Raw genomic sequence first — 14,234 nt, 5'->3', positions numbered from 1 at the left:
TATACCGCATGACTTCAAGGAAATCATAAACATTTTCTGAGTCTGTTTACTACTGCTACATAGAATTCATAAGCATTAAAAACTTCTCAGATCAGAAACACAAGGAAATGCTGGCTCATTAATTGGCTAGCCCTCAGATTTTTATTTGTATTTTAAAGGATATGTGATGTATAGTAACAAGAAGTACAGTATAGTAAATCAGAATCTTAGAAACATAGAATAGCTTGAGTTGGAAGGGACCTTAAAAATCACTGAGTTCCGCCCTCCCTGCCATGAGCAGGGACACCTTCCACCAGACCAGGTGGCTCAAAGCCCCATCCAGCCTGGCCTTGAACACTTCCAGGGATGGGGCATCCACACCTTCTCTGGGCAACCTGTTCCAGTGTCTTGCCACCCTCATAGTAAAGAATTTCTTCCCAATATCTAATCTGTCCTGTCACTACCAGCCCTTCTAAAAAATCCATCTCCAGCTTTCTTGTAGGCCACCTTTCCAGCAGTACTGGAAACCTGCTATGAGGTCTCCCTGGAGCCTTCCCTTCTCCAGGCTGAACAACCCCAGCTCTCTTAGCCTGTCTTCATAGGAGAGGTGCCTCAGCCCTCTGATCATCTTTCTGGCCCCCTCCTCTAGAGTTGCCCCAACAGGTCCCTGTCCTTCTTCCATTGGGGGCCCCAGAGCTGAATGCAGGGCTCCAGGTGGGGTCTCAGGAGACCTGAGTAGAGGGGAAGAATCACCTCCCTCGACCTGCTGGCCACAATTCTTTTGGCACAGCCCAGGATACGGTTCGCTTTCTGGGCTGCAAGTGCACACTGCTGGGTCATGTTGAGCTTCTCTATAACCAACATCCCCATGACCATCTCCTTTAACCATCCACCTCTTCCATCATGAGGGATGCTCTCAAGCCATCCTCCATCCAGCCTGTATCTGTGCTTGGGATTGCTCTGACCCATGTGCAGGACCTGCACTTGACTTTACTGAACTTCTTGAGGTTCGCATGGGCCCACCTCTCAAGCCTGTCAAGGTCCCTCTGGATGGCATCCCTTCCCTCCAGTGCGCTGACCGCACCACACAGCCTGGTGTTGACAGCAAACTTGCTGACGGTGCACTCAATCCCACTGTCTGTGTTGCCAACAAAGATGTTAAACAGCACTGGTCCCAGTACTGACCCCAGAGGAACACCACTTGTCACTGTTTTGCATGTCTCATTCTAAAAATGCTTTCTTTATCTCTGCTTTCAGAGCAAACTTCATGAATAAAATGATCTCTCTCAGTCTGTCACATTAATAGGCTTGCAGATGCCATCTGAACAGGCAGTGTTGGAAAGTGAACCTCTAAATTTCACTGCCATTAATGTTTTAAAATTTTATAGTAAAAATGCAGTAAATACAATATTGAAATCTATGTTTTAACAATGCTATCTTCAAACACACAGAATACAAAGCACCAAAAATTTTTGGCTCAAATGGGATCAAATACCAAAACCATAAGTAAATCAGGGAAACCAGTGCAGCACCTTTATGGAAGTTCCATTTTTCATATTGACTTCAGTAAAGACTAACGTCTGTTTGTGTACTCAGCTACAAGTCTGCCCAGGTGACAAGATGGACTTTTTCATTCTGTATACCTTCTTCTTCTAGTAAGATACTTTCCAGAACAAATTATTTTATTACTAAAACACATGCATATTGTGACTATCCTTGCAAGCAGACCACAACCCCAAATGTGGATGTAAAACTTTGCTCAAGCTTCCACCTAACCATTTAAGTGGCTGGCATAAAAATGAACAGCTTCAGAGACTTGTTCCATCTTGTACATATCAGTACAGGCAATAGGGCAAGAGTGCTTCCTTTTGCTCGTAAGAATTGATGAAGCCGTTATTGCCACTACAAATGATAAGAGACCATATCACTGAAATAAATAAGCTCTCCATTTCTCATTTAATTTGGGTGAATACAATACACAAATTACATTAATTACAAGCAGAAAAAAGTACTTTAAAAGCCGTATGCTCACATTTTGTTACATACACAGAATTGTCACTAACAAAAGCAGTAACTTCAGCCAAAGCAACCAGAGATTACTGAAGTATTTCTAGCCAGTGTCCAACCCGCTGTTTTACAGTTCACATAGTTTCTAAATAATTGCAGTCTACCAGGAAAAAAAACAAGGCTACGTCTTTCCCTGGCTATGCAGCTTTTGTGAAAAAAGACTAACAGAGGACTGACACAATATATAGAACACAGTAGCACTACACGTTTGTCATCCTAACACGTCTTAGACTGCCCTAAAATCATTCTTTTAGGTCTTTCATGACTTCTGAAAACACTAAATGTTATTTTTTCCAATTATTTGGCCCAAGGTACAGTTCAGCATTTTTCAAAGAGGTTTTTCAATTAGCAATGTCCACAACAAAGCAGAATAGTATCAATGACGGATATAAGCTGGTATAGTAGTAAGGTAATATTTTATAACTTAATTAAAAAAACAGCTTATTTACTTGGGGGACCTGGCTCTTTTAATTTAATTTTGTCTTTTCTACTACAGATTCAACAGTTAGTAGCTTCTATTCATACAAAACAATTATGTGCATCAGAGCTTGGTTCTTCTTCGAAGTCCCCAGAAACATCACAAGAACTACTCCACTAGAAGCTTCTACTTGCGTTTAAGCCATTTCCTTATATTTGTTGAAGCCATTCTGTCCATCATTTTAACAGCTCTGTAACAGCTACCTGCTTCTCTGTTGATCTACAAATGTCACTGGCAGTTTCAGTGCTACACGTGTACATTTTCTAAATACTTCTCACATCAGTTCACTAACTTTTATCAAATAAGGCTACGCACTACAGCATGCATTTGCATAGGATAGAAATACTTAATCAGATCAGAATACCTATTTGATAGCCATCAGTCTTTACCAAATTATTTGGAAGTTATAGTATAGAGGATCTCTGCCATAAGATCATAGTATTGATTACTGAACATCAGAAGTAAGATGTTTTTTAAATAATGGCTTGAAAGAAAGCACTTTAAATTTACCTGAGAAAGCGTTACTATAATATCTTGAGAGCGTTTGCATAATATCTTTGGAATGCTGAGTCCATGGAGCTATCTTTCTATAGGTTTTTACTCTGTGGACAAGCTGAGAACCTCCATACTGCAAAGAAAGTGTGTCTCCATGATCTTCATATAATTCTTCAAATAATCTGAAGGAAAAGCAAAATGTGTCATTTATCAAACCACTGAAAAGTTTTTTAAGATAAAAAAATAATAAAGTATTGTAATTATAACATCTTTCTGTTTAACAAGCAATACATTTTCTTCTCCTAAATACTTCTGCCAGTTTACAAAGACTAGTATTTCATTAAAACATGCTATTAACTTACAAACACTGAAATTTAAAGCTATGCATCTATTCTTTATTCAGATAAATATGTGGTAATTTTTTTCAGATATAATAATTACTAAGAAGGATTGAACTAAGATTTTCAGTAATTTATAGGATATCAGAATGCATTCACACTACAGAATATGCACTTCTGTAGATTCAGGTAGAATAACACGTCCTACTAGTCTGCAGGGAGAAAACAAACTACATACCTTCACAAACTAAGTGATTTTAAATACACTAAATGGGACAGAACATGTCAATATCTCAAGGCTACGTTTTCTGTCAAGTCCACTGGGAATGAAGTTGTCATAACTTTCTAAAAACCTCCCCAGTTACAATAACGATGGCTCAAAGGTACAAACCAAATAAACATGACTTGTAAGAAGCATGAATGGCAGTCAGATACCATTTGCTGGAACTGAAAAAGCATGTTGTAAGAAGAAGAGATGCAAGATGAACATCTTAGAAGATGAAGGTGATCTAAGACTTGGCTGCTAAGATGAACAAGGCGAGCTGGCTAAAAGCAATTCAGTCTTCTAGCATCAAGAAGTTGACAGTAGACTCCAAACTGAGAGCAGTCCAAATAGCAAAAATTATCAAGAAGTTCCCCATGAATGACAAAAACAAAACATCAGTCTCAGAAAACAAGACAAACCTAAGAAGATGACACCTACTCTAAAAGATAACATTGAAAAGTGCTTCTCAAATGCAGACTATGGCCTTGCTTGAGAAAGACAATGACAAGGATGACACTAAAAGAGGCAGGAAGTTTAGTTAAAAGGCAAAATAACAAAGCAGAAGGAACTCAAAAAAATAGCCCCAGCCACCAAACCCGTGGAAACATATTTCACATCAGTATAGCAAGACACTGTAACTCGGGCCGACATGTGGTAACACCTTAGAAGAAAGAAGGTCGAAACAAACAAAACAATAACAAAATAAACCCTATGAAAACAAAAACCCCAAAAGTATTCCTTTCAGAAATTTTCCAATAAAGGGAGAGTACCACACAAGTAACCCAGCAACTCTCTGACTGAAGTCCTTAAAAGGTTCTGGATGCAGAACACTTACCTCAGCGGCAAATGAATTTCTGTAAAAAATATCTGTCCAGCAAATCTTCTGCCCAAGGTCCAGTACAAAATATCAATCAGAAGGAAACATCTGCTTAGTAACTTAAACAAACAAACAAACAAACCAAAAAAAAAAACCCAAACAAAAAACCTCCCACCAACAAGAAAGTCAAAACCCACCTGACTCCACATGAATTGTTCAGAACTCATGATGTCACATATGAGAATCTCCTGTTTGATTCTTTGGGTTTGGCGGGTTGGTTGGGGTTTTTTTGGGTGTTTGTTGGTTTGGTTTTTTTTATACAAGGGGAATGACAGCAACGCTGGTCAACTAAAAGCTAAAAAGCTGGTTGAAGGCAAAAACCAGCAGGTAAAAAAATCTCCCAGTCACCCACGGGGGATTGATGAACACAGTTCCAATGACCTTGCAGTAAAGGTTCACAGGCAACTTTAAATTAAGTATGTTGATCCACTTGGTTTAAAAAAAATTGTACAATTAAGTTACCCTTCCACAGACTCAAAATATTAAGCCTGCAGTCAAACAAAGCCTAGTCTTTTACAGAGAGGACAGTTAACTACCTATGATAAAATAAGCTGTTAAGGTACACTTTGTCTAGGAAAAAAAATGGGACAACAATTACACTGAAGGAATCACTACAAAATATAGCTTGCAGAAACGGTCCCATGCAACAAAGTAATTAAGATTAATCTTGCTAGACATAATATTGGACTGTTTAAGACTCACGGTTTCCTTACCCTTCAGGATGGCCAAATGAAATAAAATGTTGACTTCAGAAATCTAGTTGAACAGAAATTCTGGATTGTAACCAGCCAGTGACACCATATGAGAAGTCAGAATTATAAAAAGGCCAGCTGGAGAACGTGATTTTAAAAAGTTGGTTTTTCAGACATGTTAGCTAAATTAAGGAAGAAGAGTGTAAATGAAGAGGCAGAATACGCAGGAAGCAGATACTTGATGTGAGACAATGCAGGGAACAAGAATGCAGATGGTCAAAGTGAGAGACTGCACAATGGAGAGGGTATATCACACACCTGTCTTCACAATTTGTTGCATTATGGAGATGGATTTTTAATTATTCTGAATTCAGTAATTCAGAAACAAGTCTTAACAGATGACAAAATCTGTTTCAGACAGGCATACATCTAGTGGAATGGAGAAGAAGAAAAAATATCAGTCAAATGTGACCAGATATAAGTAACCTTTTATGCCAGGCTTATAGTTACATTTTAGAGAGATAGAGAAATAAGATATCTGGAAAATCAGAGACAAAGCAACTACTATAATCTTAATCTTATGGTAAAAGATGGAAATTTGGGTGGTGGGGCATAAGAGGAAACAGGAAGGAGAGAAAATAGAGAGGAAACACAGGACTACTGCAGTAGGAAGCAACAGAAGAAATTTGGGCTCCCAAAATAGGGGCGGGAAGGGGGGAACTAGCAAAGCCTAAGGAAAGATAGTAAAATGCAGCCTGAGGTGCTGAAGTAAGTGGTAGCTGCAGAGGATACTACAGAGAGTGGATATGAGAGACCTGCCCACTGCCTGATCCCCTCTAGTTAGAACTCGAGAGCCAACTGCTGAGTCCCCAGGGGGGTGCCCAGCAACTGGTATTTGCAGAGCAGTTGTTCGTTCCCAGAGGTAAACATGCAGCACCTAGCAGCTGGGACATGGTGGATGAGGCCATGGCCAGCACACCGAGGAAGCCAGCCAGCAGGTGCTCTCCCTAGCCATCAGGCAGAGGTCAGGAGCCACCACTTACACAGTGAGCCAACACGCTGCAACTGTGGTTGTTTCTGTGACACATACCAGCTCCTGGCACCAGGCAAGTGCTGGAAGATAATGGGAGAAAGAAGAAAAGCTGAAGATGTGTCTCACATAAAGGGGAGGGGAGACTGAGAATTTTGTCTTTTCTGAAATACGAGTTACCTTTCCATGTTCTAAAACTACTAAACCACTAGTCAAAACCAGCAATGAAGTCATAAGTTTCACAGTCACAGCAACAGTTTAAAGAAATAAAACCACATCACCTCAAGGACTCTTACACTAATTTCTGAAGCATACTCACAAATGAGTAGCTTAGTTCCCCCTGACCCCCAAAGCATTTCAATTTACACACTGTGTTTTCCTAAATGGTTTGAGGATGCTTGAATAAGTATCATTGATACTTCATCTGAGAGAACAACTTTTCTTCAGTGAAGCAAAAAGCACAACATTTTTCCAAAGGAAAATATAGGAAATAAAGGCAAGATGTACTTCTATACAAATATCAGTTTGGCATTCTCCATAAAAGCATATACTTATTTCAGTTTTCATTTTTTTGACAGCATTTTGCCCCAAGCAAGTGAAGTAAGTGTAAAAAACCAGGGTGGGTCTTTTATTACATTTATTTAAAAGGAAAAATCAGCTTTAAGTTCAGGCATATAAAGAGAACAGAGATAAGCACTTATGTTGTAAGAAGCCTGATTAACATACCTTCCCAGAGGAGCAAGTTTTCAGAGTGACTGGATTTTCTCAAGAAGATTTCAAGTATGGAAGATTTTTTTAAACTTGGATGAATAAACATTATTTAATCGTTCCGACATAAAGAGTTGCACTTTTATTCTACATAGAGATAGTTTTCCTAAATCTCTTGACAAAAAATTAAAAAATAAAACCATGACACACTTATATCTTACCTAACAGCATCCGTATCAAATTGTAAATTTGGTTTATCAATCAATCCCAACGAATAGAGTTGGTAAGCCAAAGCACATTTTCCCACCATAAACTGTGCTGTGTTAGTGCGATCTAAACAGTCCACACAATTGGTTCGGAGAACTCCAGTCTGGTAAAGCAATCCAAATAACAGATTGTTCTTAATTAACAGATTACTACATGCATGATAATTACTTTTTTCCTACTATCCAAAACTTATCAAATCTCAAATTTCTCATTTAACAAAAAATTGAGGAAAGTAATTTCTAAGAAATTTTAATAAGCAATAATCTCTAGCAAGCTATATCAGACTGCTGTAATGACTTTCAAAACGTTCTTGCTCCTATCATCACACAAACTGCATCACTCCTTCAACTCACAAACAGCTCTGAAGATTTACCTCAAAAAGAAAAGCTATGTTATTTCAGAGAAGGGGTCTTATTTTCAAGTATTCTGTAACTACTGCAAAAATAAATCATGCTTCTAACTTGCTGTGGTTCTACTGTGATGGTGCTTGTATTTTAAGCTTCTCATATCTGGAGCAACACATGAACATTTTGTTGAAGGTCAGTCATGCATATATTCTTTTATGCTGCTTTACCACCATTCCTCAATTTTATAATGCACACAAAGCTATTTTATAATATCAACAGCTGCAAGAAACATATTTTAATAGGAAATACGTGCGGGATTCTTCTGCTCAAATATATATCACTCCATCCGAGCTAGTCAACTAAAATTTTTTCATTGCCTTAATAAAGAAGCAGTCTTTGGGCATGACTTGACTGCTCCGAGATGAACTGTGATCCAAATGCTTACACGTATGCCAATGGTGACTACCTCAAACGATTAAAATTGAAAGATAAAATAATCATGCCCCTAATAAAGGTAAACCTGTAAGACTAACATTAAAAAAAATTAAGTAGTATTGTTACATTTTATTTTAAAACAGATCAAATTATATCTATTCTGCTGTTTATTTGCCCTCAACACATACAACCCAGTGATCAGCTAATAAAGGAATGGTCAACATGCTTTCTAACTTACACAAACTACAAAATTATGAATGGCAAGTCAAAAGTACCTAATGCTTCTTAAGCCTATGCCCTGTGTTCAGAGTAATAATCTAACATTCAGGTATAAATCTGGTACCACATGGTTTACATTTTAGTTGGCACTTTCCTAACCTTAAAGAAAGCAGTGTTTCTAGTTTTATTTTCTTTTAGTGAGGGAAATTGTAACATGGTACAGAATATTCAACGCTGGTGAAAAAGCTTTTAACAACCTATTTTCATGTGTATAAATATGTCACATCAGGTTTAAGTATATTTATGCCTCACCTCTTCTGTATAATATTATATTATGCAGTTTGCTAAAATGCTGCTGTTTTAATTTTCACTGCACTGGTAACACTACAGACTAAATAGCAATGAATACTAGTTTAAAATCTGAGTGTTTATCAGACTACCTCCATCAAAAATAAACTCCAACAGCGTTAGGTTTTCTGGTACCTTGCAAGAACTTTAAGCTCTGTCTCCCAGTTGGATTTCTGGGATGGATAGCAATAATGCTGTTTACTATAAATATTAATTTAAGACCACTCTGTGAATCACCAATCAGGTATTTAAGTGAAATGGTTCACTGGTGCTTTGGGAGTGCTGATCTACATCACTGTAACTATGAATTAATGAAGTATATTTTAGTACCTGCAAGCGACCAGTGGAAACAACACAACCTCCCAGTTCATTCCATCTGAAAGAGAAACAAAACAGAATGACTTGCAAATAATTTAAAAAAAAAAACAGATCATACCATGTACTGATTGGCTCAGTGAAAAATGGGGACAATTAAAACCTGCCACAAAGCAAAACTGATGTCCCTGAATAGCAGAAAGCAGTGAAAACTCTGTGCAGTAGTAGTGTGTTGTATTTAAACAACATTGCAGAAAAAAAAATTATCAATCTAGCCTTAAAGTAGAACTATTCCAAAGCCATATAAAATATCTCTCCTTTGCTCCCCATAAAACAGAGTATGAGCAACACAAGTGTTTCTAGACTGGGTCTTGAGGGCACAAAAATTGTAGTAGGTACAACACCAACAACTAGAAGGTAGAGGCATAACATACACTGTAGCACAAAAATAAATGTAGTTGATTTAAACCTCCCCCTCACACTGATTCTAAATTATAGTTATCTTATTAGTATGCCTCAAAAGAAGCCACTTACTAAATTCCAAATGTTGTTAGCTTTGTTAAATTTACCCCCAAATTTAGGATTCCTTTCGTTAAGGTGAAAAAAATCCAAAACAAAACCATTTTATATAAAACACACATGGCACAGACTACAAGTTACAAATAATGAATTCTTACTTCAAACCATTTTAAGCAGAACAGCTGCAGCATAACTGTACACTTTCAGTGTATTAGTATTTCTTGGCACGTGCCTTGGACTGCAATCCTTTTAGCTATAACTTAATAATGAATTATATTTTTTCATATTAATTTAAGCCTTAAAATAAGAAATAATGTAATAGACATATAAATTCCAGACAACTCTCCAAGGAATAGATGTTATTCATTCTGCATCAATTAAATTGTATGTACTTTTCATCCGGCCGCAAGATACTGCAATAGGAATCAGGTCGATTAACAAAAAATCCAGTCTTCTTTACTACACTTTCTGCAATCACATTCAGTCTATCAAGGACGTTGCAAAGTTTGCTGAGGAGAGGAAAAAAACATACAGTCAAGGTACATTAACACTAAAAAAATAAATACATTTCACTGTTTGGAAAGCCTTTCAATAACAAAAATCATTTGGAGGAAGATTCACATCACAGCTTTATTTATCTAACAGTAATTACATCTACAGTTTTCTTAGATTTTACAGACTTAGGAAACAGACATTGACTGTATCCAAGCAATGTTTTATTGTAAAAGTAAACAAAATATTACATAAACCAGAAGTGGAAGACTTCAAAAATCTAAATGTCCTTGACTTCTACATCACACTAATTTTCCTCTACCAAACTTTCTGTGATTCACAAAGCAAGAACAAGGCAGAAAAAGATGTATGACTACGCTAAATCATATTCCCTCATTTGGTTTGCAGGGTGATGTTTTGTCCGGTAATACTTGTTTGTGTGTGGCCTTCATGATGTCCCACACCTCCTGCTCAGATCAGGGCATCCATCTGTTCTTTGTGGGGGACTAACTTCTGTTTACTCATAATTTTATTTTCAAAGTTTTTATTACAGTGTTTACAGGTCAAGTAACACGAACAATTTTTGGTTTGTTTTTTTAAAGATTGCTTATACTAAGATGGATACAATATTTTGGAATGTTTCCACCAGTACTACTTTCCAGCAAACTTACTTTGAAACTACATTTTAAAGCAAACATGTTCTCAGTATTCCTGAAAAGGTCAATTCTTCAGGCAGATATACACATTTTCTTCCACTCTTAAATAACTCTTACTTGCATAAATAATGAATCTTGCTCAAAGCTCTCAGGTATTTTTGATACCTGTACTAGGGTGGATATGTATATAAATATACCTCAAGCTTAAAGCTAGGAGGGGAATCCTTTGGTGACCTAGTATCGTTTCCCACATAGGACAGACCACTATGCTTCATCAGCATCACTCCACACAAAACCCAAGAATTTGCACCTAGCATATCTTCTGAAAGGCAATCCAGGCTTATTTTGAGGTTTTTTTTATTTAATCATAACACAAACAATTGCATATACACTTAACTGTACACAATGCCATTTCAGAATGAAACACATAGTGTGGAACCATGTCAAACACTTAAGTATCAGTTTCACACCAGCATGACCAACCATATCGATCAACTTGTAACTTCAAATAGTGAATAAGGATTGTTTCCGAAAGCTTTTTTCATAAAATTTAAATCAACAAACATTGATTATATTCCTGCCCTTTGAACAATACCAGTTTTTCCATTATTTTGCTAAGACTGATATAGTAACAAACACCTAAACATTGATCCAACAGTTCTTACCATTCTTCTAGAATTTCTGGCATTGTAAGACGCAATAGACTTATGCAGATCATAGAACTTTACAACTGAGCTGTGTGTTACTTAACAATAGCAATCTATACTGTAAACTTAAAATGTTCATGCCTTGTAAATATTTCTACATTTATGAAAACATTCATCCTTTTCACATGATCCTAGTACAGCATTCCATTGTCCAAAATTATAGAATAAAAAGTTAAAGAATATATTTGCCTTTCTAAGATACATGTTTCTAATAATCTAAAAGTTTTATAACATTGAAATTAATGCCCTCATTTCCTTTTGGAAGAGGAAATGGAAAAGATTGATTGATATCAAACCTCTTGTCTTCCAAAATTTTGTAACTCAATAAATTCAATGACTGAAATGAAACATCTAAGAAAATGCAGTGTTTTGAGTAATTCAAAATAAAAAGTGAATATTTATGGCTTTTTTTGGCTTTTCTGTAAAATTTCCATTGCAGAGAATTTAAAAGTTTTCGGCCTTGCTCCACTTTGATAAGAAACCATAGAAAAATATTACAAATCCTTCAAAAGCTGAAGTTTTATTCTGTCTATAGATCTTCATAAAATTCTCCCATAATTTCTAAGCTACATTCAACTGAAAAGCGACACACTCAGTAGCATACAGTTAGTTGTATTGTGGCTGAGAACATTAGCACAAAGGAGGATCTTTTCTACCTTTTTGTGTATTTGGCCATATCCCACGGTATATATATAATTGCATGCTCTGGGGGTAAAAACTGGTTGAGATATGTCACAGCAGCAACAAGTTCTTCACTGAGAATCCTTTCATGCTTTCTTTTTTCACGTTCCTTTAGCAAAAAGAAAAGGAAGTTAACATTACAATTTTCTTAACAAATGTACATAACCCATATACATATACATAATACATGTATGTATATAACAGAAATTAAATGTGGAAGCTGTAACAACAGCAGGCAGTTCCTTATAACTAGGACAGTTAAATTAAGAACAGAAGAGACAGAAAAAACTGAACATTCTGGGTTTTCAACAATTGATCTGTGTTAGTAGTAAAAGTCATCTGTTTCAACTGTGCATCATCATTGGCTGAAAAATGGAACCCTGTAAAAGCAGAAGTGGTAATACAGAGGAAATGGACAAAAAGAAGGAAAACGAAAGGCAGAAAGGAAAGTATCCCATTCAGTTCTCAGGTACAAGAGGATCCAGGCAAATTCTTCTTGATTACTGACAGGAGATGGGGAACAACAGCTCCCACCTCCCAGCTTTGCAATAATTGTAAAAAAGAATTCTGTTGCCATTCTCTGAATATACCATATATTTTGGCACTGTATACGTTAGTATGGCTTTCCTCTCAACTTCATCCAGAGTAAAACCTATACCGAACCTGTTATAGAAATGCTTTAAATATATAATAGCAGTCCTGAATAAACAAACGCAAAGGAAGCCTAATACATTCATTTCTAACTAACAAGTTCCTAGGACAGACAGATATAGAACAGTATAGATCTATATTTTATCAACATTTAAGAAATTAAATAATAAAACTACTGGAGATAGAAGTGCTTAGGCATTTGTCTAAAAGCAGCAGCAATATCCAAAAAAAAAGATGTTCAGATCTGGGGGCTTCCCCACCCCAGGGTTTTGCATGTATTTCTTTGTTGTTGTTGAGGGGGGTTTTTTTTTGTTTGTTGTTTGTTTTTTAAGTGGTACTTTAATAAAGCAACATGAATTTTAGCATCTTAATATTAAGCATCTACAGAGAGGGAAAGACAGACATGCATTTTCAAGCACAGTATCAAAAGTCCTGTATAGAAAAGCATATAATGATTCACATGTCAGGGTCACATGAGCCTAGACACACACTATAACAATAGCTTTCGAAAACTATGGCTGCAAGAGATAAAATTTTTTTCTTATGAACAAATGCTATCCTAAAGTGATTCCACAGATTGAACAGTCTTAAAAGTACTCCTACACAAGAAAACTTCTAGAAATAGAAAATACTTTATCTACTTGCCATTTATTACAACATAGAGTTTGAAATGGCTTCCTTTTGTATGTGCCCTATTTTTTTATACTAGGAACAGATCCTACATGTACATCTAATACAGTTTACAACATGATAAATTAAATTCTTTTTTTTTTTTTTACGACTAAAAAGTAGTAAGATATGATTTAAGCAAAACAAATCAATATATTGAACCCAAATGTGGAAACACACCACTACAGAACATGGCTGGAACAGAACAGAAAAAACACAAAACAAAAGAATCCCAAATACAAGGACCAAAATTACAGCGCCACCCAGAATCCAGGCTTTGTACCACAACCCCTCACACAGCAGTGAATTGAATTACTGCAGCAATCATGAAGCTCCCTCCATTAGTCCAGCCCTGCTACCAATGGCACTGCCCATTAGCTAGCATCTGAACGCTTCAGTTTTCTCTCCCACTCATACTTCCATAACTCTACCAGACAGAGCAAACAACAGAAGATAAGTCTTTAGCATAATATTTCAAATAACTCAGTCATCTGTGTCAAGAAGCCTACAAACCTCACTTTGCATGGAACCGTACTACTTCAGAATTTTTTAGCACTAAACTAAATTTGGTGGTAGATTTATTTCAACTTACATCTAAGGGGTAAGAGCAGAAACCTTAAAACAGTGAAAGACTACTTTAAGAAGTCTGTGAACATGGAAAACTTTTTTTGAAGGGCAGTAGAGGAAGCAGCTGGAGTTATGTACTATGCCACGTAGAATGAGATTTATGAAGAAAATACTCCATTTATAAGCTAATATTAGTTTGGAACTCAACCAAAATTACACACAAACACTACAGAAATAAGCATAATATTAAAAATTAGAAAACATAGAACATATTCAAAATATTGTACCTTCACAAGATTCAAAATAATAATGGGAGAGCCAAATCTCTGAAGCATTTGGTCAAAGTGAAGAGCAGCAACATGTGCAAAAGGATCTGCCTGGTCCACTGCAACAAATACAGATGCTCAGGACAATATTAAGCAAGCTGTAGAG

At 36.5% G+C, this 14,234-nt stretch overlaps 1 protein-coding gene across 3 annotated transcripts in view; it reads right to left on the bottom strand.

The window, feature by feature from the left end:
* FIG4 (FIG4 phosphoinositide 5-phosphatase) overlaps positions 1–14,234 on the bottom strand; it is a 77,179-nt gene that overhangs the window by 37,291 nt on the left and 25,654 nt on the right. For all 3 annotated transcript variants that reach the window (XM_055810038.1, XM_055810037.1, XM_013304586.3), the window contains exons 10-15: positions 14,090–14,187; positions 11,891–12,024; positions 9,772–9,888; positions 8,876–8,921; positions 7,151–7,299; positions 3,035–3,201 (exon numbers count right to left, since the gene is read on the bottom strand). In XM_055810038.1, coding sequence (XP_055666013.1) covers positions 3,035–3,201; positions 7,151–7,299; positions 8,876–8,921; positions 9,772–9,888; positions 11,891–12,024; positions 14,090–14,187 — 711 coding nt within the window. The remainder of the gene's footprint in view (positions 1–3,034; positions 3,202–7,150; positions 7,300–8,875; positions 8,922–9,771; positions 9,889–11,890; positions 12,025–14,089; positions 14,188–14,234) is intronic.

The sequence above is a fragment of the Falco peregrinus genome, chromosome 7, assembly GCF_023634155.1.
Source record: "Falco peregrinus isolate bFalPer1 chromosome 7, bFalPer1.pri, whole genome shotgun sequence".
Lineage (NCBI taxonomy): Eukaryota > Metazoa > Chordata > Aves > Falconiformes > Falconidae > Falco > Falco peregrinus.
This window is presented reverse-complemented; position numbering and strand designations above follow the sequence as displayed.